General features: G+C 42.5%; 1 protein-coding gene across 4 annotated transcripts in view; it reads left to right on the forward strand.

The window, feature by feature from the left end:
* LOC126353863 (SWI/SNF-related matrix-associated actin-dependent regulator of chromatin subfamily A containing DEAD/H box 1 homolog) overlaps nt 1-27,782 on the forward strand; it is a 190,083-nt gene that overhangs the window by 151,836 nt on the left and 10,465 nt on the right. For all 4 annotated transcript variants that reach the window (XM_050003034.1, XM_050003060.1, XM_050003044.1 and 1 more), the window contains exon 15: nt 53-235. In XM_050003034.1, the coding sequence (XP_049858991.1) occupies nt 53-235 (183 nt within the window). The remainder of the gene's footprint in view (nt 1-52; nt 236-27,782) is intronic.

Here is a 27,782-nt window from a genome sequence, read left to right on the forward strand (position 1 = left end):
AGTTATTGTCATTGGTGATTGAACTCTTACAATCTGTAATTTGCCCTATTAGGCAGGAATTAATCAATACATTTAATGAAGATGACAGTATTTTCATCTTTCTTCTGTCAACACGAGCTGGAGGGATGGGGATAAATCTAACTGCAGCTGACACTGTAATCATCCATGATATTGATTTCAATCCATACAATGATAAACAAGCTGAAGATAGGTGTCACCGTGTTGGGCAGTCAAGGTGAGCTGTTTTCTGTTTTCATCAAAAATTTGTGTCTCTTAGAAAGTTATTTATTTGTCTCATCAGTTTTATGAAAGAACATGTTTTTAAGTTTAATTTCTCATTTTGTATTTTATTTGCTTGTTCTAAGAAACTTGGAATGTACACTAAAAATATTGGCCAAGTGTGAGTAGAACTCGTGTACTGAGGGTTCAGTACAGACTTTATTATGTATGTAGATGGTTCATCAAGCCTGAGAATCGAGAATCTCTACAAATTTTTGCGTGTTGTCAATACTGATACTGGCAAGATATCGGATGCAGGAGATTCCAAGACTATCAACCTCTCTACAGTAGTTTATGATATCATATGAAAGGAAGTGCAGGGAACTTTAGATCATATATATAAGGATAGAAGATTTTGTAAAATATGTCTTATTTAACTACTAAAACATGTCTACAATTTACATTTTATGTTTGCCTGAAGTAATATTTTTCTGTTATACTTGTGACTGCTGATGAATGTGTTTGTTACTTCTCATTGCAAAAAATATTTTTATAAGTCTATCTGTTCCTCAGAAAGAAGGGTCTTGACAGACAGACACACAGTCAGAGAAAAAAGAATTTTTTTTTTTCGTGTAATATAATTATAGATTAACAGCTTTCATTTTTTTTATCCTTTACTTGCATTATGAAACCTAGCTACTTGTAAAATTTCATGATTCTAGGTCAAATAGAAGTATGCTATAAGTTTTGATGAGTCAGTATGCAAGTATTAAAATATATGACATAAGTGGCTGTATCTTCTGGTTACTTTGACATAGAAGCTCGCACCACCAAGGAACCATAGACCATAGTATGTAAAATCTTGTATTTCAGATTAATATGTCTCCCTGTTCCTGAGAAAGGGTTTGTGACAGACAGACAGATGGACAGTAAAGCTATCCTGTAAGGATTGAAGTATGGAACCCCAAAAATCAAATTTAAATCAAGAGAGTGCATCCTTCCTGGCCTCACTGGAATCTTATTAAATTCTGACTGGAAATGTTGTGTTTAGTAAATGCAGATTCATCAAACAAATTCCAGATCCACAAAAATTAGCATTCTCTTATTTCTAAACACAGATTTTAATAAAGAGAGGTAATGGAATCCAAGGCATTATTATTATATAAATAAAGGATCTTTACCACAAGTGTAATATTTGAGTTATTATGAATGCTGTAGGACAGATTTATTCGTCAGCTAACTGACTGTCTTACTTCACATAAGAATAATGTTAAATGTGTGTACAGTTGACACTCAATTTGCTTTAGTGACTAACAGTACTAACATTCTTGAATCTGACAGTGTGAGCTGAATATAAGGTTGAAACAAAGGATGTACCATCTCCAAGGACTTCGCTTTGTATAGAACTGTTGTTGTGGTCTTCAGACTGAAGACTAGTTTGACACTAGTGTATACTATGCAAGTCTTCATCTCTTCATTACTACTGCCTGCATCAACTTCAACTTCAACCTGAACATTCTTACTGTAGAGAAGACATTGTCCCGTACAACTTGTTCCCTTCCACAGTTTCCTCCATTGCCAAATTAACTATTCCTTGGTGCTTCAGGATGTGCTCTGTCAACTTATCCCGTCCTATAGTCAGGTTGTGCCATAAAGGTCTTGTCTCCCCAGTTTGATGCAGTAATTATTCATTAATTACTTGATCTAATTAGCTAATCTGCAACATTCTTCTGTAGCACCACATTTCAAAACCTGTTCTCTTGTTTGTACTGTTTATAATCCATATTTCACATCCATAACAAGGTTACACTTGAGAAAAATGCTTTCTGGAAAGACTCTTTAACACTTAAATTTATATTTGACACTAACAAATTTCTCTCTCTCTCTCTCTCTCTCTCCCCAGAAACACTTTTCTTGCTATAGCCAGTCTGCAGTTTATATGCTCTTTACTTCTGGTATAATCCATTATTTACTGCCTTTAGTGTCCCATTTCCTAACATAATTCCATCAGCAGCACATGATGCAATTTGGCTATACTCCATTACCCTTGTTTTACTTTGTTGATGTTAGTCTTATAACCCCTTTTCAAAACACCATACATTTCATTCAACTGCTTTTGCAAGTCCTTTGTTGTCTCTGACAGAATTATAATTTTATTTGCAAGCCTCAGAATTATTTCTCCTCCATGAATTTCAACTCCTTTTGCAAATTTCTCCTTTGCTTCCTATTCTGCATGCTCTCCTTTCTACTACTCTTTTTGAATCTAGTGGTCATAAACAGTCTGCAAAGCTTGTAAGGGTATTGCAGGGTAGGGTATGCTGAGGAATAGTTAAGAGAAAACTGTGATACATTGCACTGTTTCCAAGTTAGTATTGAAGTTAACCAGTGAGACAGTTAAGTGTGCAGATTGAAGTGGCACGCAAGGATGGTGTCGCCAAACATGTTCTTCATTTGAGTTCTTAAAACTGAATGTGAGAGCAGTACAAAAATTGAAATGGGATGTTAGTAAGAATCAAACCTGTGCCATTGGCTTAGCAGTCTAGTGTGCTATGAACTACACTGTGAGAGAACAACTGATGCTATTGTACCTGGTGAACCTCCTGTATTTGTGCATGCAACAGCCTGATTCGTTAACTTCAATGCTAATTAACATGTCAAATGTTTTTGTTAACAATTATTCCTCAGCACAAGAAGCCCTGTGACACCCTTGCAAGCTTTTCAGACTATTTCTGACCATCCTGTATATTCCTTTTGCTGTGGAGCCTTTCATTCTTTTCTCATTACTGACTTGCCGTCTGCACTCTTGATTATCATACAGCTGCTTCTATTTTCACCAAGTGTTTCTTTAATTTTTCTTGTATGCATCATCATTTGGCATACAGTGATGCATGCTTCTAGAGTTTTTAATTTCATCTATATCCACACCTGCCTCAGTAGGTGGATTTTAATATTTTCTCCATTCATCAGTTAAATTTAATGGTTTCTCTCTTGTGGTTCTTAAGCTGCCTTCATTATTTCATCTCTCAAAGCTACTCGCTAATCTTCTACCACATTTTATTTGCATATTTCAGTCAGTCATAGTTGGTGTTCCTTTGAAAGCAAGATTAAAGAAAAATCAAGACATGTTCATAGGATTTCTTGAACTGGAAAAAGCTTTTGCCAATGTACAATGGTACAATATGTTCGAAATTCTGAGAAAAATAGGGGTAAGCTGTAGGGAAAGATGGGTAATATGCAATATTGTCACAGAAGAAGCTGAGTATCACAGTCACTGTGTGTAGTGGTTATGATACTAGACTGTTGCATGGAGGGTCGTGAGTTCAAAACTCAGCTGAACTATAAAATTTTGATTTCTGTATTCTGTTCGAATACATTCTAGAAGTATCTGCAAATGACAAGAACCATTGTACTGGAGTGTTCTGTAGCTGTATATATTCTGTATGTGTTCTGGCTGGAGGCAGTTCACTCTGCACCCTTGTATGTGCAAGTGCTGAATAAACCTTCGTTAAGTGAAATTCCAAAGAAAGCAGGTGTTGGCAGATGTGAAAATTACCGAACTATCACTTTAATAAGTCACTGCTGCAAAATACTAACGCGAATTCTTTACAGACAAATGGAAAAACTAGTGGAAGCCGACCTTGGGGAAGATCAGTTTGGATTCTGTAAAAATATTGGAACACGTGAGGCAATACTGACCCTAAGACTTATCTTAGAAGCTAGATTAAGGAAAGGCAAACCTACGTTTCTAGCATTTGTAGACATAGAGAAAGCTTTTGACAATGTTGATTGGCATACTCTCTTTCAAATTCTGAAGGTGGCAGGGATAAAATACAGGGAGCGAAAGGCTATTTACAATTTGTACAGAAACCAGTTGGCAGTTATAAGAGTCGAGGGACATGAAAGGGAAGCAGTGGTTGGCAAGGGAGTGAGATAGGGTTGTAGCCTATCCCCGATGTTGTTCAATCTGTATATTGAGCAAGCAGTGAAGGAAACAAAAGAAAAATTCTGAGTAGGAATTAAAATCCATGGAGAAGAAATAAAAACTTTGAGGTTTGCCGATGACATTATAATTCTGTCAGAGACAGCAAACGACTTGAAAGAGCAGTTGGACGGAATTGACAGTGTCTTGAAGGGAGGATATAAGATGAACATCAACAAAAGCAAAAAGAGGACAATGGAATGTAGTCAAATTAAATCATGTGATGCTGAGGGAATTAGATTAGGAAATGAGACACTTGAAGTAGTAAAGGAGTTACGTTATTTGGGGGGCAAAATAACTGATGATGGTTGAAGTAGAGAGGATATAAAATGTACACTGGCAATGGCAAGGAAAGTCTTTCTGAAGAAGAGAAATTTGTTAACATCAAGTATAGATTTAAGTGTCAGGAAGTCGTTTCTGAAAGTATTTGTATGGAGTGTAGCCATGTATGGAAGTGAAACATGGACGATAAATAGTTTGGACAAGAAGAGAATAGAAGCTTTCGAAATGTGGTGCTACAGAAGAATGCTGAAGATTAGATGGGTGGATCACATAACTAATGAAGAGGTATTGAATAGGATTGGGGAGAAGAGAAGTTTGTGGCACAATTTGACTAGAACAAGGGATCGGTTGGTAGGACATGTTCTGAGGCATCAAGGGATCACCAATGTAGTATTTGAGGGCAGCATGGAGGGTAAAAATCGTAGAGGGAGACCAAGAGATGAATACATTAAGCAGATTCAGAAGGATGTAGGTTGCAGTAGGTACTGGGAGATGAAGAAGCTTGCACAGGATAGAGTAGCATGGAGAGCTGCATCAAACTAGTGTCAGGACTGAAGACCACAACAACAACAAGTGAAATTAGTGTCATCCATCTACCTACATGTTCCTCTACATGACAATATTCTGGTGGAGACACTGGCTATTGGAACTTGTGATACTGCATATTATCGATGACACAGTGGCTCCCATCAGGCCACGACAGAGCCGCCGTTTACGTGGCAAGAAACCCAAACTCGAGCCATATTCAACAGATCGCAATCTATTGGAGACAGAAGATGATATGATGACAGCAACTGCGTACCACCACATGAGACATCCTTCCTGGTTCTCTGGTGACTAAGGCTAAGATCCAAACAAGTGTCCAAAGGTGTATGAGTGTGTTTCGCAAATGTATTTTTCTGCTTGGAGGGCACTGGCAAGCAATGGTATGAGTACAACAAGGAGAACTTCACAAGCGGGGAAGTATTCCAGGTGGAATTGGGCAAGTATTTCGGTGACACACGATGACAGAAGTGCATGGCTGAAGATAAATTAAAGTGCAGGGCACAGCGTCCAGGAGAAACAACAGCATCCTACATTCAAGACGTCTTGGAGCTGTGTAAAATAGTGGATCCTAGAATGAAGAAGGAAGATACTGTTGCACATCTCATGAAGGGTGTTGCTGAGGACATGTATCAAGCCCTACTCCTGAAGGAGGTTTCAACAGCTAACGACTTCATAACATGGTGCCAGTATATCGAGACAATGCATCAAAAAAGAATTACATGCAAGAAGTTTGAACAGCTTCCAAACTTCATATCGATGTCTGTGATGGAGGAAGAAACTGATTTCACAAGTGTTCATCGTCAGATAGTGAGAGAGGAAGTCAGAAGGAACTTGGATTGCACAGCGAGCAAAAAACTGTGACGCTTCAAGAGGTCATAAGGGAGGAAGTGGAACAGACATTGTACCCAATCTCTCCTTCATTTCCCTTTAAAACGTTAAAAAAATCGAGACCTAGGCAAAGTTACATTCCTACAGTGGCACATGAGGAACCTGTTTGGGCACCAAAGAAGATTGACATCTGGAGGACCCAGGATAATCAGCCAGTATGTTTCCACTGCGGGTGACTGGGACATTTGGTGCGCTGTTGTCGAGAAAGGCAGTGAACATTTGATGACACCTGTGCCAGAAGACAGGAGACGGATCTTAGCCGATGCCAACTCCAGGACGACGAAGATGAACAAGAAGATGTGGGTGCAGGACGAAGTAGGTCACCATCACTGCAAGCTAGCTACTGACGAGGACGCTTCCCAACATACCAATCAAGATCTCCATCGTTGTTTAGAAGATCCATCCAATCACATAGCCGCCACAACGTGGAAAACTAAAGGGTGTGACCTTCCTTGGAAGTGAGGTCGCCAAAGAGAAAAATCCTCTGACAACGATCACTACAAAAATGATAGGAAACTGCGTCGATATCCTCATGGATGGCCGACCAGCCCAAGCTCTTGTGGACTCTGGAGCATCATATTCAGTCATTTCGGAGAAGTACTGTCACCAGTTGCAGAAAACCATGTTAGTCCACAACAAAACATATCTGCTGAAGGTGGCTAATGGCAAATATGTAAAACCTACAGGAAGATGTGTCATTCGTGTGGGTGTAACTGGCCATACACAGCTCCCAGAATTCAGTCTTACAAGAGTGTAGTCCAGTCTTACAAGAGTGTAGTCCAGTCTTACAAGAGTGTAGTCCAGTCTTACAAGAGTGTAGTCCAGTCTTACAAGAGTGTAGTCCAGTCTTACAAGAGTGTAGTCCAGTCTTACAAGAGTGTAGTCCAGTCTTACAAGAGTGTAGTCCAGTCTTACAAGAGTGTAGTCATGACATCATCCTCGGATAGGACTTTTTTGAAAGCTTCTCAGGAAATGATAGATTGTGGTCACTCGAAGATTATCCTAGACAAGATGAGATACTGTGGACAGGGAGATGGGCATCTGAGTGTGTGGAGACTGTGTGTGCTGGATGAAGTGATCATTCCTGCAGTCAGTTCTAGAAAGGTGACTGTCATATGTCATGCATCAACCCATGGATCTTGTAGTGGAATGTAAGAGGAGCACACCACTGAAGAATAACTTGGTCATCCCAGCCTCTGTTGTCTCGTTTAAGAACGGATTTGATGAACTGTGGCTAAGAACCACAGAGCCTTCCAAGCCGCATGTGCATAGCAAACGCTGAGCCGTTAATTGCAGAAGAGCTGAGCGTCATAGAAACCTCCCATGCCGAATCTGTGAGCGAAATTAGCACTACCACTATGAGACAAGATCTTCTAGCTTGATTATCCCCAGATCTCACTAAGGATCAACAGAGGAAGCTACTTGCCATTCTTCAAGAGTTCTCTGAATGCTTCAATCCACAGGTGAAGAGCGAATTAGATAGTCGACGGTGAAGCACCAGAATAGCACTGGAGACCATCAACCAGTGAGCCAGAGAGCATACCATGTGTCAGCAACTGTATGTCGAATATTCGTAATGAGGTAGAGAAAGTGATGAAGAATGACATCGTTCAGCCTTCGCAGAGCCCATGGTTGTCACCAGTGGTTCTCGGCAGGAAGGAGGATGGCAGTTGGCGGTTTTGTGTTGATTACAGGAAGCTTAATAAGATAATTAAAAAGGACATTTACCCTCTTCCACGAACTGACAATTCACTAGTTTGTTTGAAGGGGGCTAAGTGTTTCTCAACTGTGGACATGTACTCGGGATACTGGCAAATCGAAGTAGATGAGGCTGATCGTGAGAAAACTGCATTCATCACTCCTGAGGGCTTGTATGAGTTTAAGGTAATGCCGTTTGGTTTGTGTAATGCGCTAGCAACTTTTGGTGGATAATCTTCTAAGGCACCTGAAGTGGACGATGTGTCTTTGTTATTTAGATGACTCTATAGTGTTCTCAGAGACATTTGATGAACACATAAAGAGACTGAGGGCCATTCTTAAGTTTCTCCAACAAGCCGGACTGAAACTTAATCCAAGAAAGTGTCTCTTTGGAGCAAAAGAAATCAAAATACTTGGACACCTTGTGTCAAATGAAGGTGTGTGGCCAGATCTGGAAAAGGTGAGAGCTATAACGGAATTTCCTATTCCTAAAAGTATTGGAGATGTTAGAAGCTTCCTTGGATTGTGTTCTTATTACCGTCTTTTATCAAAGACTTCCGTATCAAAACCATGCCACTCCAAGAGTTGTTAAAAGCTGATGCTAAATTTATCTGGAGTGGTGCTCAACAAGATTCTTTCGATGTTCTGCGAAAAGCTCTGGCGACTGACCCTGTACTTGGCCTGTATGATGAGAGAGCACCTACAGAACTACACACAGATGCCAGTGGGTATGAGATCGGTGTTGTTCTGGTGCAGATTTTGGATGGAAAAGAGAAGGTTTTAACCTTTGCTTCTAGGACACTTACAAAAGCCGAGAGAAACTACTCAACTACAGAAAGAGAATGTCTTGCTGTGATCTGGGCCACGTGCAGATTTCGACAGTATCTTTATGGAAGGCCATTCACAGTTGTTACAGACCATCATTCATGTTGTCAGTTGACAAATCTTAAGGATCCAACAGAATGACTCGCCAGGTGGGCACTATGACTTCAAGAGTATAACAGTAGTGTAGTGTACAAAAGTGGAAGAAAACACCAAGATGCCAACTGTCTCTCAAGAAACCCTGTGCAAGACCATCAAGACTTTGATGAAGATAGTGACTGTCTCTCGGCGCTCCAGGATTTCTTTGCTGAGCAGAGGGAGGACACCATATATCTCAAACTATGCTTGCCTTAAATAGATCAGAGGATGTGAAAGGACAATTTAAGGTAGTTAATGGATCAGTTTGCAAGAAAAACTTTGATCTGTTTGGAAAGAAGTGGCTACCAGTGATTCCTAAACACATGCTCTTATATGTTGTACCGAAATTCATGACACACCTGAGGCTGGACATTTAGGATTTATTAAGACATATGATAGGATCCGCAAGAGATTTTTCTGGCCAGGTTTATTTAGGAGTGTCTGTCACTATGTGTCGCACTGTCGAGAGTGCCAGAGGGGAAAGGCAGTTTCTCAGAAACCACCTGGCCGACTCATACCAATTCCACCAGCTGAAGTGCCTTTCCAGCGTGTTGGGATGGACCTCCTTGGGCGATTTCCAACGTCTGCTAGTGGCAATAGATAGATTATTGTTTGCACTGATTATCTGTCACACTATGCCATTACAAAAGCCGTGAAAACAGCTGAAGCATTCGAGGTAGCCAAATTCATCGTGGAAGACATTGTATTAAAACACGCTGCCCCCAGGTCGTTAATTACGTATCAGGGGAAAGTTTTTCAATCGAATCCTGTGGCAGAGGTAAACCGTCGGAGCAACATACTCATCGCATGACGACTGCCTACCATCCGCAAACTAATGGGCTTACTGGACGCCTTATTAAGACCTTGGATGACATGCTATTAATGTTTGTCAGTGTTGAGCAGAGCAACTGGGTGAGGTGCTACCTTTCGTAATTTTTGTCTACAACAGCGCCTAACAAGACACCACAGGATTTACTCCATTTTTCCTGGTGCATGGGCGTGAGGCGATGACGACAATGGATGCTGTATTTACATTACATCCTGATGATGTGGATGACGACTATATCGGCCAAGAGCTGACGAAGCTTGGCAGTTAGCTCGACTCCGCATGCTGCAGGCTCAAGAAAACGATCACAGAAGGTGTGACGCGAGTCACTGCCCTGTTGTGTACCAGCCTGGTGGCCTCGTCTGGCTCTTCACTCCTGTTCGGAAGGTTGGTCTCTCCGAGAAGCTCCTCAGGTGTTACTTTGGACCTTATAAGATTGTCAGACAGTGGTCTGATGTTACTTATGAAGTTGAAGATTTCAACCGTGACACAAGACGGTGAAAGATCAGAGATACGGTCCACATCCTTCGATTGTAGTCCTATAAGTGTCCTGCAACCCAGGGTAAATTCGAAGCTCCAGCAAAGCCAACAAGTGGAAAGATGACGAAGAACGTAGCGGCAAGGGAAGTTCTGAGAAAATCACCACCAGGGCGAACATCAGTCATCGGGAATCGGTGTATTCCCAGACTAGGGCGGCATAACACCGAGACATTATTTTCTTAAGGAGGGAGCAATGTCGCAGAAGAAGCTGAGTATCATGGTCACTGTAGTGTAGTGGTTATGATACTAGACGGTTGCATGAGGGGTCGTAAGTTCAAAACTCACCTGAACTGTAAAATTTTAATTTCTATATTCTGTTCGAGTACTTTCTAGAAGTATCGACAAATGCCAAGAACCATTGTACTGGAATGTTCTGTAGCTGTATATATACCATATGTGTTCTGGCTGGAGGCAGTTCGCTCCATGCTCTTGTATGTGCAAGTGCTGAATAAACCTGCCTTAAGTGAAGTTAGTGTTCGTCTTTCATCTATTTACACCTAGCTCTATGTGACAACATGTACAAGAGCTAAGAGTGAGTAATAAGAGTGGATGACCAAAAGTAAAGTGATTACATTGAAAAGGCTGTAGGACAGGGATGTAGTCTTTCGCTTCTGCTGTTCAATCTGTACATTGAAGAAGCAGTGATGGAAATAAAAGAAAGGTTCAGGAGTGGTATTAAAATTCAGGGTGAAAGGATATCAGTGATACGATTCACTGATGACGTTGCTATCCTGATTGAAAGTGAAGAATTGCATGATCTGCTGAATGGAATGAGCTTTCTAATGTGCACAGCATATGAACTGAGAGTAAATCAAAGAAAGACGAAAGTACTGAGAACAGCTAGAAACTTAACATCAGGTTCGAAGGTCACAAAGTAGATGACGTTAAGGAATTCTACCACCTTGGCAGCAATATAGCTAATGACAGATGGAGCAAGGACGTCAAACACAGACTAGCACTGGGATAAAGGGCCAAAGGAAGTCTTACTATTATCAAACATAGCCCTTGATTTGAGGAGGAAATTTCTGAGAATGTACATTTGGAGCACAACATTGTATGGATTTGAAATGGCTGTTGGGAAATGAGAACGGAAGAGAATCAAAGCTTTTAAGATATGGTGCTACAGATGAATGTTGAAAATTAGATGGACTGATAAGGTAAGGAAATATGAGGTTCTGTGCAGACTCAGAGAGGAAAGAAATACATGGAAAACACTGACAATGAGAAGGGACAGGATGCCAAGACATCTGTTAAGACATCAGGAAATAATTTCCGTGGTACTAGAAGGAGTTGCAGCGGGCAAACACTGTAGAGAAAGACAGAGACTTGAGTATACCCAGCAAATAATTGAGGAGATAGGTTGTAAGTGCTACTCTGAGATGAAGAGGTTTTCACAGGAGAGGAATTCGTTGCGTGCCGTGTCAATCCAGTCAGAAGACTGATGACTCAAAAGAAGAAAAAGAAAAGGAAAAAACAGAACAGCTGCTTTTCACTTCTAACAAATTTTGAGACGCATGGCTGTTGAGGTAGAATATTTGTTAGCGGGCAACCTCTGGGAAAATTGCCGCACCTCAGTTGTATAAGGCTTACTCTGGCAAGCAGGGTACTGTCTAAATGGGCCCTTACATACCTAGCTGCTCGTGGGACCAAGGTGCAGTCCTTGAATTTTGCTCCAGCTCCTCCCAGAGGAATGGATGGGCCACTGATAAGTACTAACACCCAATCTAACAATAGAGCTTGTGTAGCCAGTCCTTCAGACTCAAGAATATTTCATAGTCCTAGTGTGTATAGTAACAGAATTGGTGTAAGGGAGAAGCCACTTGTGGCAAATGTGGTAAGGCCTCCCACAAAGGAGTCGCTTTTTCATCTCCTTTGAAGTGTGTGAATTGCTCCGGGGATTACTTTGTCTGGGGCAGGAATTGCAGCGTATATCTCGGAAAATGGAAGATACAAGAACTTTAAACTAGAAAGTGTCCCATGGTGACAGCAAACAGATGTATGAAGCCACACTACCCCACACTCCATGTTTGTTACCTCCTTTGTTTCTGTTCTTAAACTGCCAATTCAGAAGACAGATGTTGCTACACAAATGCAGGTTGGTAGTGTCAACACTAAGACTTGTGTTTGTCAATGCACAACTGCTGCTGCAGTTACTTCAAAACCCGTACCTATCCCCAGAACATCAGGAAAGATTGTGGATGCTGACATTGCAGATCTCCCTGGCCCTCTAATGGTTCAGTCAGGTCCACCATCCAGCACTGCCACTACCACTTCCATGGTTTTGGCTCCATGCTCTCCCTAAGCAAAATCAAAGTCAAAGGCAAAGAATCAACCTTTGATGGACACGAGAAGAAGCAGTCTGACAGTGTCGACATCACTCTCTCTGACGTCTCTCATGATTCGTCTTCATAGCTGATGGACCTCGATGCTGATCTGGAGCAGTCACCTTGCCTCAAGACCGAACTTCTACCCACTACAGTTCCCCTCCCCAGTGGAAAAACAGGCTGAAAGTGCTATCCCCATTTTAAATGGCTGTCATAATTAAGTGGAAAATTAATGAGTTCAGGACATATGGAGGAGCCGAAACTCCTAGTAGAGGAGTGCCACATGTGCTTGTGTTTACAGGAAATGCATTTTATAGCATCTTATATACCTGTACTAGGAGCTGTACCCTCCTTTGCAAGAATGGCCTGACTGGGAATTGAGCCATGGGAGGGGTCACTGTGTTTGTCAATAATGTATACCATTCCTTTTTACCCCCCTGTGCCAGTGGAAGTAGCTGCATTGAAGTTAATGTGTGTCAGAGGAGCACTGTTAGCTCACTGTATGTACGTCCACATGATATGACAGACTCTAATACTCTCACAGATCTTATAGAAGAACTGCCCCGACCATTTCTCCTACTGGGAGACTTCAATGCCCATGATGATGTATTGTAGGGCTCAATCTCTGCTTGCCCTTGGTGTCCGATTCTGGAGAACCTCGTGACATCTCACTAGCTGTGCATCCTCAACGCAGCGACTCCCACTCGTTTCTGTGCTGCTGCTGGGTCATCCACAGCCATTAACCTCTCTTTCTGCTCACCAGCTCTTACCAACTCTATTCAGTGGGAAGTCACTGATAACCTTAATTTCAGTGACTGTTTCCCACTCCAAATTCACTTACTGCATGGAGCTCTCCCTGAAAGGATGCAGTCATAATGGATGAACAGCAGAGCCAATTGGATGCTGTGCAGCTGGCTGTCTGTGAACACTGTGGCAGTGTCTGGGAGTGGGTACACGACATCACATGAGTAATCTAACATGCTGCTGACTTCTTCATCCCCAACTCCTCTTGTCATCCTAGGCCACCACCTTTCTGTTGGTGGACTGGTTAGTGCCGTCCAGTAATATAGATAGCCCCCCAGCAGGTTCGGGGGTAAGAATAGGCCCGAGGTATTCCTGCCTGTCGTAAGAGATGACTAAAAGTAGATTCACACGTTTCGGCCTTATGTGATGGTCCCCTGTAGGGTTTGAACTCCATTCTTGAAAATTTTCCCGAAGAGTGAGCCAATTGGGGAAGGACACCTTACTTGGTGCATTGTGTCCATCGTTCATTGATATCCTTAGCCCACTCTCTCGTCACCACATTTCAGTCCTGCTCATTCTCCATCCCTTGGGTGAAGACACCTTTCTGGGTGCGTTTTCCGCCACGCACTATGCAGTGTCACTTTCTGTATTGACAATGACCGTGGGCTTCTTTGCACCTGATATCCTGCACGGTAGCCAGTCCGTTGTGACGGGGCCACCATGTACTCTGTTGGTTGTAACCCCCTGACAACATTGGGATCGCTCTGCTGATGCCTGTGCCGTTAACTCCCTACATATGCCAAGGGGTAGATGCCCATTGCCCTGGGGCATTGAAACTCCCGGCAATGCCCACTCTGCCAGATGGCCTTTGCTGTGGCTGGGTGGCGCCCGTGGGGAAGGACCCTGGTCGGAATGTGTGGCATCAGGGCGTATGACATGCGATGAAGCATAGTCCATCATCTTCCTGGTGGTGAAACACCAGGAGTCTGTAAGCATTAACGAACTCAATTCAACTCACAGAAGTATGACCCCAAATTGTTCCGCTCCCTGGCCACACAATGGGAGGAACATCAGGGTAAGGATGGCAGCGGATCTTATTCCCTAGTACCTTGTATATTGGTGAACTGATGGGGAATGTGACGATGAAGCCTCAGTTTTCTGTTGAGGATTTAGAGGACAAGTTTTGAGAGGCGCAGGGATTTTCCAAAATGAGATCTGGGGCAGTCTTGATCAAAATACCATCCTCTGCCCAGTCACAGACGTTACTCCCTTGTGAGAAGCTGTTTCTGTAACCATCATGCCCCATAAGAGCGTAAATATGGTTCAGCATATCATATTTCATAGGGACCTTCTTTTGCAGTCTGACAATGAGCTGCGTGCCAATTCAGAGCGGCGAGGTACCCATTTTGTTCGGCGTGTCCATTGGTGTCTGAGGGATAATCAGGTTGCCACTGTTGCCTTTATCTTGGCCTTCAAGGGTGATACATTGCCCGAGATGTTCAAGGTGATGGTCTATTGCTGTGATGTAAAGCTCTATATCCCTCCCCCAATGCGGTGCTTTAAGTGTGCTGGTAGTTCAGTCATATGTCTTCCCGCTGTACTTAAAGTGTTACATCCTAATACTCCATGTGCACCTCCTCCCATCTGTGTCAACTGTGGAGAGCACCATTCACCTTGCTTGTCAGACTGCAGGATTCTCCAGAAAGAAAGGAAAATCGTGGAGTACAAGACCCTGGACCAACTGACCTACACTGAGGCTAAGAGAAGATTTGAACACCTGCACCCTGTATGTATGACATCGTCAAATGCTGCCGTTACAACAGTTCTGGCACCATCAGCTCCGCCAACTCCAGTCACGTCTCAGAGCCGGAATACTACACCTGCCTCCTTAATGGTGGGGGCCATTTCCCTCCCTGTTACTCCCACACCACCTACTTCAGGAGCAACACCCTTCAACCATTGGGGACATCCATCCCCACTTCTAAGCCATAAGTCTTCTTCAGCTTCTCTCACTAGGAAGGGGCCCTTCGTCACTCCCTTACCTGGTTTCTGCTTGTGGGAAAGTTTATACCCACCATTGTCTGAAGAGCTCAAAAGCAGCTGGTTGTAGGGCTTCATGCTCACCCTCAGTCCTGGAGACTGAGCCTGTGAAGTCCTCCTAGCCATGGAAACTCAAGGAGCTGTGAGAGAAATTAAAAAAGAAGAGCACTAAGACCTATAAATTGCAGTGGAACCCACACCACCACTACCTACAAGCTCTGCATCTGAGGATGAGGTGGAGATTCTGGCGTCCCCAGGGGACCTAGACCTCGCCAGGTCCTCAGACACAATGGATATAGACTGCTCAGGATAAAGTCAGTGGCAGCAGGTGACTCTGAGGTGTGAACTGCCTCATTGAATGTTCCATGCCTTCCCATTCTCACAATGACATCATCCTCAAGTGGAATTGCGGCGGTTTTTTCCACCACCTGGCTGAGCTACGGCAACTGTTAAAGCTTTACACTTGCTATCTGTGTTGCCCTCCAGGAAACCTGGTTCCCGGCAGTGCAGACCCCTGCCCTCCATGGCTATAAGGGATATTACAGGAACCATAGCAACTATAATCGAGTGTCAGGTGGAGTTTGTGTTTATGTCCTAAACTCTGTCTGTAGTGACACTGTGCCCCTTCAAACCCCTCTTGAGCTGTGGCTGTCAAAATAAGGACGGCGCAAGAAATAACTGTCTGCAATGTATATCTTCCTCCAGATGGTGCAGTACCCCTGAATGTGTGGCACCATGCTTACTGGCCGAGGCAGAGATGTCGAAACTTTACTGTCTCAGTTTGACCTGTGCCTCTTAAATACTGGGACCAACACACATATCAGTTGGCACATGGTAGTTGCTCGGCCATTGATTTATCAATTTGCAGCCCAGGACTTCTCCCATCTACCCACTAGAGAGCACTTGATGACCTGTGTGGTAGTGGCCATGTCCCCATCTTCCTGTCACTGTCCCGGCATCAGGCCCACGGACGCCTGCCCAGAGGGGCTTTAAACAAGGCGGACTGGGAAACTTTCACCTCTGATGTCACTGTTGAGTCACCCGCACACGGTAACATCAATGTCATGGTTGAGCAGGTGACTACCACAATTGTTTCTCCAGCAGAAAATGCGATTCCTCATTCTTTAGTGTGCCCCCGGCGTAAGGCAGTCCCTTGGTGGTCACCGGAAGTTGCTGAAGCAATTAAGGGGTGTTGGCGAACTCTACAGCGGCATAAGCAGCACTCTTCCCTGGAGCACTTCATAGCCTTTAAACGGCTCCATGTCCGCGTTCGCCAATGTATCAAACGACAGAAGCAGGAATGTTGGGAGAGATATGACTCGACCATTGGGTGCCGTACGTCACCTTCCCAAGTATGGGCAAAGATCAAATGTGTTTTCAGGTACCAGACCCCAACAGGTGTTCCCGGTGTTAACCTGAAGGGCATGTTATCTGCGGACACAAACACAATTTGCTGAGCACTATACTGGAGCCTCTGCATCGGAAAATTACCCCTCAGCCTTTTGCACTCTCAAATGGCGGCTGGAAAGGAAAGTCGTCTCGTTTACTACATGCCACTGTGAATCCTATAATGCCCCATTTACAGAGTGAGAGCTCCTCAGTACCCTTGCACATTGCCCTGACACAGCTCCTGGGCCTGATTGGATCCACAGCCAGATGATTAAACATCTCTCATCTGACTACAAGTGACAGATTCTCCTCATCATCTACCAGATCTGGTGCACTGCACACTATCGTAGTTCTTCTGAGCATCCGAATTACTGCCTCCTTTTCTCACCACCTCCTTTTTCCGCCCGTGGTGGTCCATCTCCCACATCGGCGGCCCAGGCCGGGGCTAACGATTGTGCTTCACGTGCGGCCCCTTCTCTCTGAACTGGAGTCCTTCCCTTTACCACCTCTGCTTGCGGTCCGTTCACGTATGCCCCCATGGTGTATACCTCGGCCGCAGCTTTGTCTGGACCTTTCGCATGGCCCTAAGGGCTCCGTTTTTCCTGCCACTCTCCGCTGTCACTTCCTCTCGATTCTTGACATGTTCCGGGGCTCTGACGTGGTTTACGCCGACAGCTCGATGGCTGATGATTACGTAGGCTTTGCGTATGTTCATGTAGGACATATTGAGCAGCACTTTTCACCAGATGGCTGCAATGTTTTCACTGCAGAGCTGGTGGCCATATCTCATGCTCTTGAGCACATCCGCTCATGCCCTGGCGCTTCATTTCTCCTGTGTACTGACTCATTGAGCAGCCTACAAGCTATCGACCAGTGCTACCCTCACCATCATCTGGTAGCATCCATCCAGGAGTCCATTTATTCCCTGGAATGGTGTTTGTGTGGACCCCAGGAAACATTGGTATCCCAGGCAACGAACTTGCAGACAGGCTGGTAAAACAGGCGACACGGAAACCGCTTCTGGAGATGGGCATCTCCGAAGCTGACCTGCGTTCTGTCTTACGCTGCAGGGTTTTCAGGCTTTGAGAGACGGAATGGCATAACAGTATGCACAACAAGCTGTGTATCATTAAGAAGACGATGAGTGTGCGCAAATCTTCCATGCGATCCTCTTGCAGGGAATCAGTTGTCCTCTGCCTGTTTTGCATTGGCTGTACATGGCTAACACTTGGTTACCTACTCCGTCGCGAGGATCCACCTCTGAGTCACTTTGGCTCCCAAATGACAGTCGTCCACCTCTTGCTGGACTGCCCACTTTTAGCTGATCTTTGGTAGACTTTTAACTTCCCCAGCTCCCTACCTTTGGTGTTGGGCGACGATGCCTCAGCAGCATCTTTAGTTTTATGTTTTATCCATTAGAGTGTTTTATACTTCTATGCAGGTTTTAGCTCATGTCCTTTGTTCCTCTGTGTCCTCCACCATAGTGCTTTTAGGGTGGAACTTTTAATGTGTATCAGAGTGTCTGACTTTTCCTTTTTATTCTCGTGGCTGGCCAGCCTCTGTAATCTGCTTTCTTATTTTACTCTCTTCTGTTTCTAGCATCCCTCTGTTGTTTTCTTGTCCTCTTTTGTTCCATCTAGTGTTTGTTGCCTTTCCTTCATTCTTGTGGCTTTTCCTTTCTTTCTGTTTTGTGTGATATGTCTAGTCTGTTTCATTGTCTTACTTGTGGCATTGTTTTGTTCGGAACAAGTGACAACCTCGTAGCTTGCGCCCCCCCCCCCCCACCCCGCCTCTTCTCTCCTCTTTTAAACCTACCAACTAATGTAGATACAGTGTGGGATTCTGTGACAGTTCAAGTGCTGCCAAACAGCAGAAATACTCGAAGCATTTTGCTAAGTAAGGTCAAGGCTTGACACACCATCAGGGAATGCAAGAAAATATCATGGCAAGCGTTCGTGGACTCTTATCAGCTGTTCCACTTGTTCTGCTGCAGTATGGGAACCTGTCAGGAGGATTTCTAGTAAAAGCGGTCGGTTACTTATAGTAGCATTGTAGAAAAAGGTGTGTGTTCTGACAGTTCCTGGAGACACCACACAGACAATGAGAGCGTTTTTGCAACAAATACTGCCACTAGCAGCCAGGATTCAGCATTACATTGTTACTGTGTGACTGGGGAAAATTGGACTTCAGGTCCAATAATTTGAAGTCCTACAACTGCCTATTCTCGATGTGGGATCTAGATTCGGTAGTGTCTGCATCTCATGATACTGTGCCTGGGCAAGACCAGATCCGATATAGCGTGCTGCGGAACTTGAAACCAGCATTAAAGGAAGTCCTTTTACGATGTTTTAATTCGATATGGCAGACAGGCCACTTGCCCAACTCATGTAGGGAGGCAACTTTTATACCTCGTCTCTAGCCAGGAAATGACCAAATGTGTCCCAGTAGTTACTGGATGTGTGTTCTGGAGATGTCAATCCACTGATAACCTGACCCTGCTGGAGGCAGATATCTAGCTGGCTTTCCTACAGAAACAGAATTGTGTAGAAATATTGTATGACATCATTACTCGGAGACACAGAATTGTAGGGCAGCTCTACCAATGAGGCTTCCATGGTCATCTCCCCATCTTCATTCGGTCAGTGCTTTTTTCAGTAGCGAGTTGATGACATGCTTTCAAATCGTTTCAAGCACTGGTGTTAGTCATGGGAGTATTTCAAATGTTTCTCTCTTTGTCATAGCATAAACAGTATCATATCTATGCTATGGAGTTGCGTTCAATGTTGCTTATTTGTGGTCAAATTTGCAGTTTTCCATTTCTCCTCCACTATTTCAACAGTAACTCATCAGTTGCAACTTACAGTAAAGAGGTAGAGGAGTGGGCTGGAAAGACTAGTTTCATATTTTCTGCAGAGAAATGTGTGTGTGTGTGTGTGTGTGTGTGTGCATTTTAATTGTTCTTCTCGTATTTTTAATTTACCTAAATTGCGTATGTGGAACACCATTTTTCCTTGTGAAGACTCTGTGTGGTCTTTGGGCCTCAATTTTGGCTTCAAACTCTCATTGTTGCCACTGCTGTTCAGGGCTGAAAGCACAGGGCCAGAAGGCACTGAACATTTTAAAGTGTCTTAGCAACAGGCTTTGGGAAGAGGACAGGGCACATCTGCTCTAGTTTTGTATGGCTGTGATGCAACTATGGTTGGACTGTGTGTGCACAGTGTATGGGTCAGTGTGGCCATCTTACCTGAAGGTAAAATTAAACAATGGAAGATCCAAAGTGGAATATAACAGTATTATGAAAAGAATAGTCATATAGCACAGATGCTGAGTCGCAGATGGGTAAAAAAAAAAAAAAAAAAAAGTTTTCAAAATAAGCTTTTGGCCAACAAGTTCTTTGTTGAAAGTAGACACACACACACACACACACACACACACACACACACACACACACACACCTACCGGAAGGTAACTGATGCTTTGTTCCATGAGGGGATCATGAGACATGTACATTTGTCACTACTCCCAATTCACCAGCACACCGTATTGTTGCTCGTCCAGCTATGGAACACCTCTGTACCAATCGTCCATGGGCAATGAAGCTGTTTGGGATTTGTGCGAAAAGTGTGTTGGAGTCCCTTGGTGCGGGGCGTGTATGGGCTCAAATCAGGGGTTTTAACAAACTTCCATCCTGGTTGCTGCAGAGGCCCATTGTAATTTTAGATATAGTACAGCACAGGAGAGATTGCTTTCCCACTTCTGTTTTTCCAACATTTTGAATGAGCACCCCAACTATGTTGCTGTATTCATGGATGGATCTAAACTGGGGTATTCCGTTGGCTGCTCTGTTGTTTTCCCAGATTTTGTCCTCCAGACTCGGTTGCCTCCAGAATTGGATCATTTTCTCAAGACTCCAGGGTTCACTGTATTTAGTGCCAAATTATCTGCAATCTTGAGGGTGCTGGAGCAGCTGAGATGTGCCATGCCTGCTAAATTCCTCTTATGTTCCCACCTCTTGGATGCCCTCCTGTCTCTAGAGAGCCTTTGTATCCAGCCGATAAAATAGTTCATGAAATCCAGGATACCAGGGAGGAGGTTCTTTCTGCTGGGTGCCAGGACATGTGGGTATTGCTGGGAGTGAAAGGGCAGATGTGCAGCCAAGGTGGTGCGCCGTGATCCTCAATTAGTTCACTGTGCCATCCCCGTGCAAGTTATTATCTCATTGTTGAAGTACTGAGTGATGCGTCAATGGGAAGATGAGTGGTTGGACATGACATACAATAATCCCCATTTAGTGAAGCCCACAGCACAGCTGTGTTGTACCTCCTTCCAGCCCCAGAGATGAGATGGGATAGGCCATAGCTGTATGAAGCATGGCTTCTCTTGTGGGCAAGAGGACTCTCCAGTGTGTGGTGCTTGTGGAATATAGATCACTGTGCACCACATTTTATTAGACTGTGTTTTATTTTCAGACCAGAGGGCAGCAGCAGATCTGCTCTCTATTTTAAGTTGCATTCAAATGATTGTCCTGAGAATTCTAAGGTTTTGGATATGTCCAACTTGTTTCTAAAATTTTTGTTAATGTGTTAACAGGGTGACTGGTTCAGCCACGTTTTTTTGTAAGTGGACAGCCAGTCACATTTCCCTGATTTTTTAATCCAGGGTGTGGCACCGTTCACCCTTTCTCTGCTGTCTTAAAGCATGCGAGATAGAGTGATCGTGTAGGTCATTGCGAGTGAGGTGGGAGTGAGTGCCATTTTATAGGCTTCCTCCTCACTATGTGACAACAATTTTAGCCATTTTATCATAATTTGTTTCTTTTAATATGTGTAAGGGGCCTGATGACCTTGCTGTGGAGCAGCTGTTAACTCCAACCACATAAAGTCAACTGAAGCTTGTCTCTCCATGTCTCTTCCTTGCATACAACCTCCTTTTATGATTCTTAATCCAAGTATTTGCATTTATAAAATGGTGCTCTGTATGAAATTCTACGAGGGCCTTCCTCTTCCATTTATTTCTGTCAATTAATGTTCCCCCACTATTTTCTTCTCTCTTTGTTTTCCAAATGCTTGGTTCTAATTCCCATCACCATTAAATTTTCGTCTCTCTTAACATACTACATAATTTCTTTTCTCTTCTCGATGGTTTTGTACACTGTCTGTTTAGAACGGCGACGGTATCTTCTGTACGGCATCTTGGCAGCGTTCAATGCAGTTGCCTGTGCAGCAGCAGCAGCGCGAATGAGCCGCTGCGCGGCGCTCGCTCACTATTATAGAAGTCCGATAACGCGTGACCTTGAGTCGGACTTAGAATATTTCACAGTGCCAGCGGCGCGTTATCCCAGACGGGAGCACTAGCCGTAGTAGGTGCTCCCGTCCGGCTGTGCGCTAAGTCCGCCGCTGGCGCGCTGCCAAGATTGCATAAGCTGTTAGGCGTGTTGCGTACAGAAGATACCGTCGCCGTTCTAAACAGACAGTGTACAAAACCATCGAGAACATAGAGTTTGCTACAACAGCTGGAGACAAAAAGAATCATATACCAGTGAAGTCTGTCACTGCTCAAGCCTTGCTGGACGGACCTTCTGTTTTCTGTGGATGCCGACTTAATTTTAGTTTAGATATTAATGATTAATTTGGTCATGGTAACGGATGGTTTGTTTAGATATTAATGATTCATTTGGTCATGGTAACGGATGGTTTACAGTAGCCATTGTACGTGGAGGTACAGGAGTACCAAATGTTCCTGGACTCGAAAGTTTTGTAGACAGAGAGTTGCTTTTTGCTAATTTTGGTATTATTACTTTTAACAATTTCATTGCTGTTGACTATAGAATTAATATAACCACCTAGAATCTGTATTCAAACATGGAAGATAAAATACTTTCAGTGTAACAGGCGTCATTTGATAGCCTCTATATTCCATGCTGGTATAGAAATTCTTCAGATTACCTACAAGGCTGCGATCAGCCGTTTGAGTCATTTGTGTTTAGCTGATAAATCCTATACCTTTGTAAAAGTCAAAATCCAATTTCAACTTTTTTTGTCACCATTCTTCTGGCTGTTTTGATGCAGCTTGCCACAAGTTCCTGTCCTGCATTAACCTCATCATCTCATAATAGCACTGTAGCACTTCTATCCTGCATCCTCAGTTATTTATTGGATCTATTCAAGTCTCCATTGTCTCCTACAGTTTTTACCCTCTAATACCATAGAGGTATTCCCTGATGTTGTGATACATGATGTTTCCCATCATTCTGTCCCTTCTTCTTGCCAGTTTTTTTCTGCATGTTCGTTACTTTACCATTTCTACAGAGAACCTCCTATTTCTTTATTATATCAGTCTATCTAGTTTTCAGCATTCCTCTTTTGCATCACATCTCATACATTGTGTTATAGTTTTCCCACTGTTCATAAGTCATTACCATACAGTCCTGTGCTCCAAACATATATTATCAGAAATTTTTTTGTCAAATTAAGGCCTGTGTTTGGTGCCAGTAGATTTCTCTTGGCCAGAAATGCCATCTTTGCCTGAGCTAGTCTGCTTTTTATGCCCTCCTTGCTTCGTCCATCATGGGTTATTTTGCTTCCAAGGTAGCGGAATTCCTTCACTTTGTCTACCTCATGATCACCAATTTTGATGTCAAGTTTTACAGTATTCTCATTTCTGCTACTACTCATTTCATTTGTCTTTCTCCAGTTTTCTCTCGATTCATATTCTGTACTCATTAGATTGTTCATACCAACCAGTAGATTCTATAATTCTTCCTCATATTCACTGGGGATTGCAATATCATCAGCAAGCCGTATCACCCTGAATTTTTATCGCACTCTTGAATATTTCTTTTATTTTCGTCATTTCGTCATTGCTTCTTTAATGAATATATTGAACAGTAGAGGCAAAAGTCTGCATCCCTGTCTTACACCTTTTTTAAAAATCCAAGTAATTTGTTCCTTTTCCTCAGAATTTCAAACACCTTGCACTATTTTATGTTGCCAGATGCTTCTTAAGGTCGATGAATCCAATGGGTGTGTCATCATTATTTTTCTTCAGCCTTGCATCCATTCAAGTCCAATGTCAGAACTGCCTCTCTGGTGGCTTTACCTTTCCTAAAGCCAAACTGATCATCATCTTAACCAATCCTCAGTTTTATTTTCCATTCTTTTGTATGTTATTCTTGTCAGCAGCTTGGATGTGTGAGCTATTAAGCTGATTGTGCAATAGTTTTCCCACTTACGTGCCTTTGCTGTCTTCAGAATTGTGTGGATGATATTTTTCCAAAAGTCAGATGGTACGTTGCCACTCTCATAGGATCCACACGCCAACTTGAAGAGTCTGGTTGGCACTTCTCCCATTGGTTTTAGAAATTCTAATGTAATGTTATATGTCCCTTCTGCTTTACTGGATCTCAAGTCTTCCAGAGCTCTTTTAAATTCTGACTCTAATACTGAACTCATATGTCATCCATTTTGACTACAATTTCTTCGTCTATCTCATCATCAGTCAAATCCTCCTCCTCATAGAGGTCTTCAATGTAATCTTTCTATCTGTCTGTTCCGTCTTCTGTGATTAACAGTGGAATTTCCATTGCACTTTTAATGTTACCCCTCTTGCTTTTAATTTCATCAAAGGTTGTTTTTATTTCTTATGTGCTGAATCAGTTATCCTGTCGAACATTTCTTTTTTTATTTCTTCACATCTTTCCTGCAGCCATTTTGCCCTGGCTGCTTTTATTACTGTTTTCTTATCTTTCCCTGAACATTTTTGTACTTTCTTCTTTCAACAGTCAGTTGAAGTATTACATGTGTTACCCAAGGTTTCTTTGCAGTTGCCTTTATTATACCTCTTTTTCCCTGTCCAACTTCTGTTATTGCCATTTTTAGAGACATCCATCCTTCTTTGACTGAACTGTCTTCTCTGTTGTTCTTTACTGCAACATCTACTTCTTTAGCCAACTTCAAACACATCTAATCATTCCTCAGTACTCTCTAGCTTCCTCACTGTTTCTTCCAAATCATTCTCTTAAACTTCACTCTACTCTTTATCTTTACTGAGTCATGATCTGAGTCTATATCTATACCTGAGTACACTGCAATTCAATATCTGATTTCGGACTCTCTGTCTGACTGTGATGGAATCCAGCTGGAACCTTCCCAGGGTATTTTCCCCGGTGTTTTCCAAGTACACCACCTCCTCTTGTGATTCTTGAACAGAGTATTCACTACCCTAACATTTATTGCAGAACTCAGTTCGTCTTTCTCCTCTCTCATTCCTACTGTTAAGCCCATATTCATCCATAACCCCTCCTTCTATTCCTTCCTCTACAAAGGCATTTCAATCCCCCATGACTATTAGTTTCATCTCCCTTTACATATTGAATTACTCTTTCAGTACCTCACGTACTTTCTCTCTTCATGTGCTGCTTGCGACATTGGCATATATACTTGAACTATCATTGTCGCTGTTCATTTGCTGTTGATTCTGATGAGAACAACCTTATCACCAAGTTGTTCACAGTAGCTCACTCCCTGCGCAGCTTTCTTATTCATGATGACTCCTACTCCCATTATACCATTTTCAGTCACTGTTGATATTACCTTACATTTGTCTGCCCATAAATCCTTCTTTCCATTTCATTTCACTGGCCCCTATTACACCTAGCTTGAGTCTTTGCCTTCTTCTTTTCAGATTTTCTAGCTTTCCTGCTATGTTCGAACTTCTGATATTCCATGCTCCAACTTGTTGAATGTTATCCCATTGTTGGTTATTCTGGCTTTTTCTCATGCTCACCTCCCACTTGGCAGTCCTCTCCCAAAGATCCAAATGTGGGACTAATATAGAATCTTTTGACAATGGAGAGACTTTTAAAATTACAGGCCACAAGTCCTGTGGAAACACAGCATGTGTCTTTGATGCAGTGGTTTCCATTGCCTTCTGCATCTTCACGCTGTTGATCATTGCTAATTCTTCTGCCTTTTAAGAGCAGTTTCTACGCCAAAGGCCAAGAGAGTGCCCTGCACATTTGTCTGCTCTTCTGCCCTCTTTGACAAGGCCATTGGCAGAATGAGGTTTACTTCTTATGCCTGAAGTCTTTAGAAGTCATTGCTGCTGATTTTTATTCAAAATTTAAGCAATGGTTGGGATTGAACCCAGGATGTTTTGATTAGTAGTCAAACACACTCCCCTAGAGTACTTTCCAACAACCTATTTTGTTTTAGTAAGTATCAGTTAGTGATAATAGTAAACTAGCATCCTCAAATTTACAACACTTTCATTGGGAATGAGAAAATGCCCAAATTTCCAACATTTCATAAAAATGGAAATTTCTTTGTTCCTACTTGTAGTGATGTGTGGCTTTGTCTCTATTTTGGCTATGTTGATGTGTTCACTAATGATAATAGCAGTTAACAAGCATTCCTCCCCCCCCCCCCCCCTCTCTCTCTCTCTCTCTCTCTCTCTCTCTCTCTCTCTCTCTCTCTCTCTCTCTCTCACTCTCTTTCTCTCTTTTCCCCCTCTCCGTGCTGGATCTATTCCTGTGTTATTCCAACTTGATTTTATGTTGATAATGTTGTTATCATCTGACTAGAAGCCTTGTTCTTCCTGTCACCACAGTTACTAATCCACCCTTTGTCTAACTTCCAGCCTATTTGTTACTCTTTTAAATTTCTCTAATTTATTTACACAGTTACTGAGAGTAACATTCTACACTCAGTTCCATATAATGGAAGATTTTTTTTAAATTTATTTTTCCCTGTTGATGTTCTGTGATGTTCAGACTAGCCTATGTATCACCTGACTTTTTTATACATTACAGCTCCAGTTAATTTTTTATTTTTTTAAATTCTATTCTACGTAAATTATGCTCAGTGTTTGAGCCACACAGTTTTTCGCTTATCTGAACAACAGTTGAGCAGTGAGTAAGGTGTTGCTGAAGCTCCGGAGGTGGTCTGTTGAAATTTTTCTTTTCAAATAGTTCGTGTGCTTCACACAGTTGTGAAATTGCTGTACTACTATTGTGATAGCATGAATTTTTCCTGGGTAATATGTAAACCTTTCCCTACACTATGTTCTGGGCATTTAGTTTTGATCTGGCAGTTACTGAAGTGAAGTGGTTTAGAACCTATTTCATTCTACCATAATGAAATGTTAGAACTGTGGTACAGAGATGTTATCAAGTCTTATGACATTTGCTGAACTTAAATGCGACTTTCAAGTCACTTAAACTGAAGTCTCTGGAGAGATTTATTCATTTCATGTTCACACAGTTTCTCAGCTTTGATAATGTTTAGTTGCCCACTAATATTTCTATTTATCAGAGGCTGATAAGTTGTTAGATTGAAAGAGGTGTTTCTTGGCAATTTTAATTTTGATTGTTCATTGCTTATTCTCTGTAGTGAACTTCACAATTCTTTTGCTGTGCACATCCAAATGAAACCTAAATTGTTTCTGTCCAGTATTTTCTTGTGTTTCTATGAAGTTAATGATACCTTATTATGTTTCTGGTCTTCCTGTTTCTCAAAGTTTTAATTCAAAAGAAAGTGATACATTAAAAATGTAGGTCTCCTAGCTCTGAAGTGTGTTCAGAGATACACAAAGTGGTAACCTCATAATTAACTCAAGAAACCATTTGTGACATACAGGACTGAAATAAACATATATTTGTTGGAATAGTTAAAGTAGCATTATTGGTTAATTCAGTACTGTTTAAAATGTATCATTGAGCCGTGTAGAAATTGCATCGGTTAAAAAACAAGACAGGCTATGGACATGCAGACGTGTATACCAGGCATACCACTGTCACCTGCAGTGTGGGAGAAATTAAATATCCCAAGTTTTTCATATACAGATCATCATTCAACTAACTGACAGAAACATAGCAAAGATGACACATTTTTGTGATTTTCCACATTACACAGTGCTAACTGCTAACTGATCTTATTTTACAAGAAGACAACAATATGTTTCCATGCTGACTACAATTGTTTCATAAAAACCTGAGTTGCACACAAACTAGAGAGTACTTGCAAGAGATATATACAGGATGTCCTTTGGAAAAAGTGCAAGCTAACTTAAATCTATACAGGGTGCGTTCCGAAAGTAATGCAATTATTTTTTTTAAAAGTAATTTATTGAACAGATTTGCACAAACACTTAAAATTCTTCAAAGTACTGTCCTTGGGCCTCTACACATTTTTTCCAGCGACTCTGCCATGACCGGTACGCGCCCTGGAAGGCCTCTTCTGGGACCTCTCGCAAGGTCTTCGTCACGGCGGATTGGATCTCGTCTGGACGAAAAACGGTTTCCTTTCAGGGCTGACTTAATCAAAAACCCAGGTTTCATCACCAGTGATGA

Source organism: Schistocerca gregaria, chromosome 1, assembly GCF_023897955.1.
Source record: "Schistocerca gregaria isolate iqSchGreg1 chromosome 1, iqSchGreg1.2, whole genome shotgun sequence".
NCBI classification, from domain to species: Eukaryota; Metazoa; Arthropoda; class Insecta; order Orthoptera; family Acrididae; genus Schistocerca; species Schistocerca gregaria.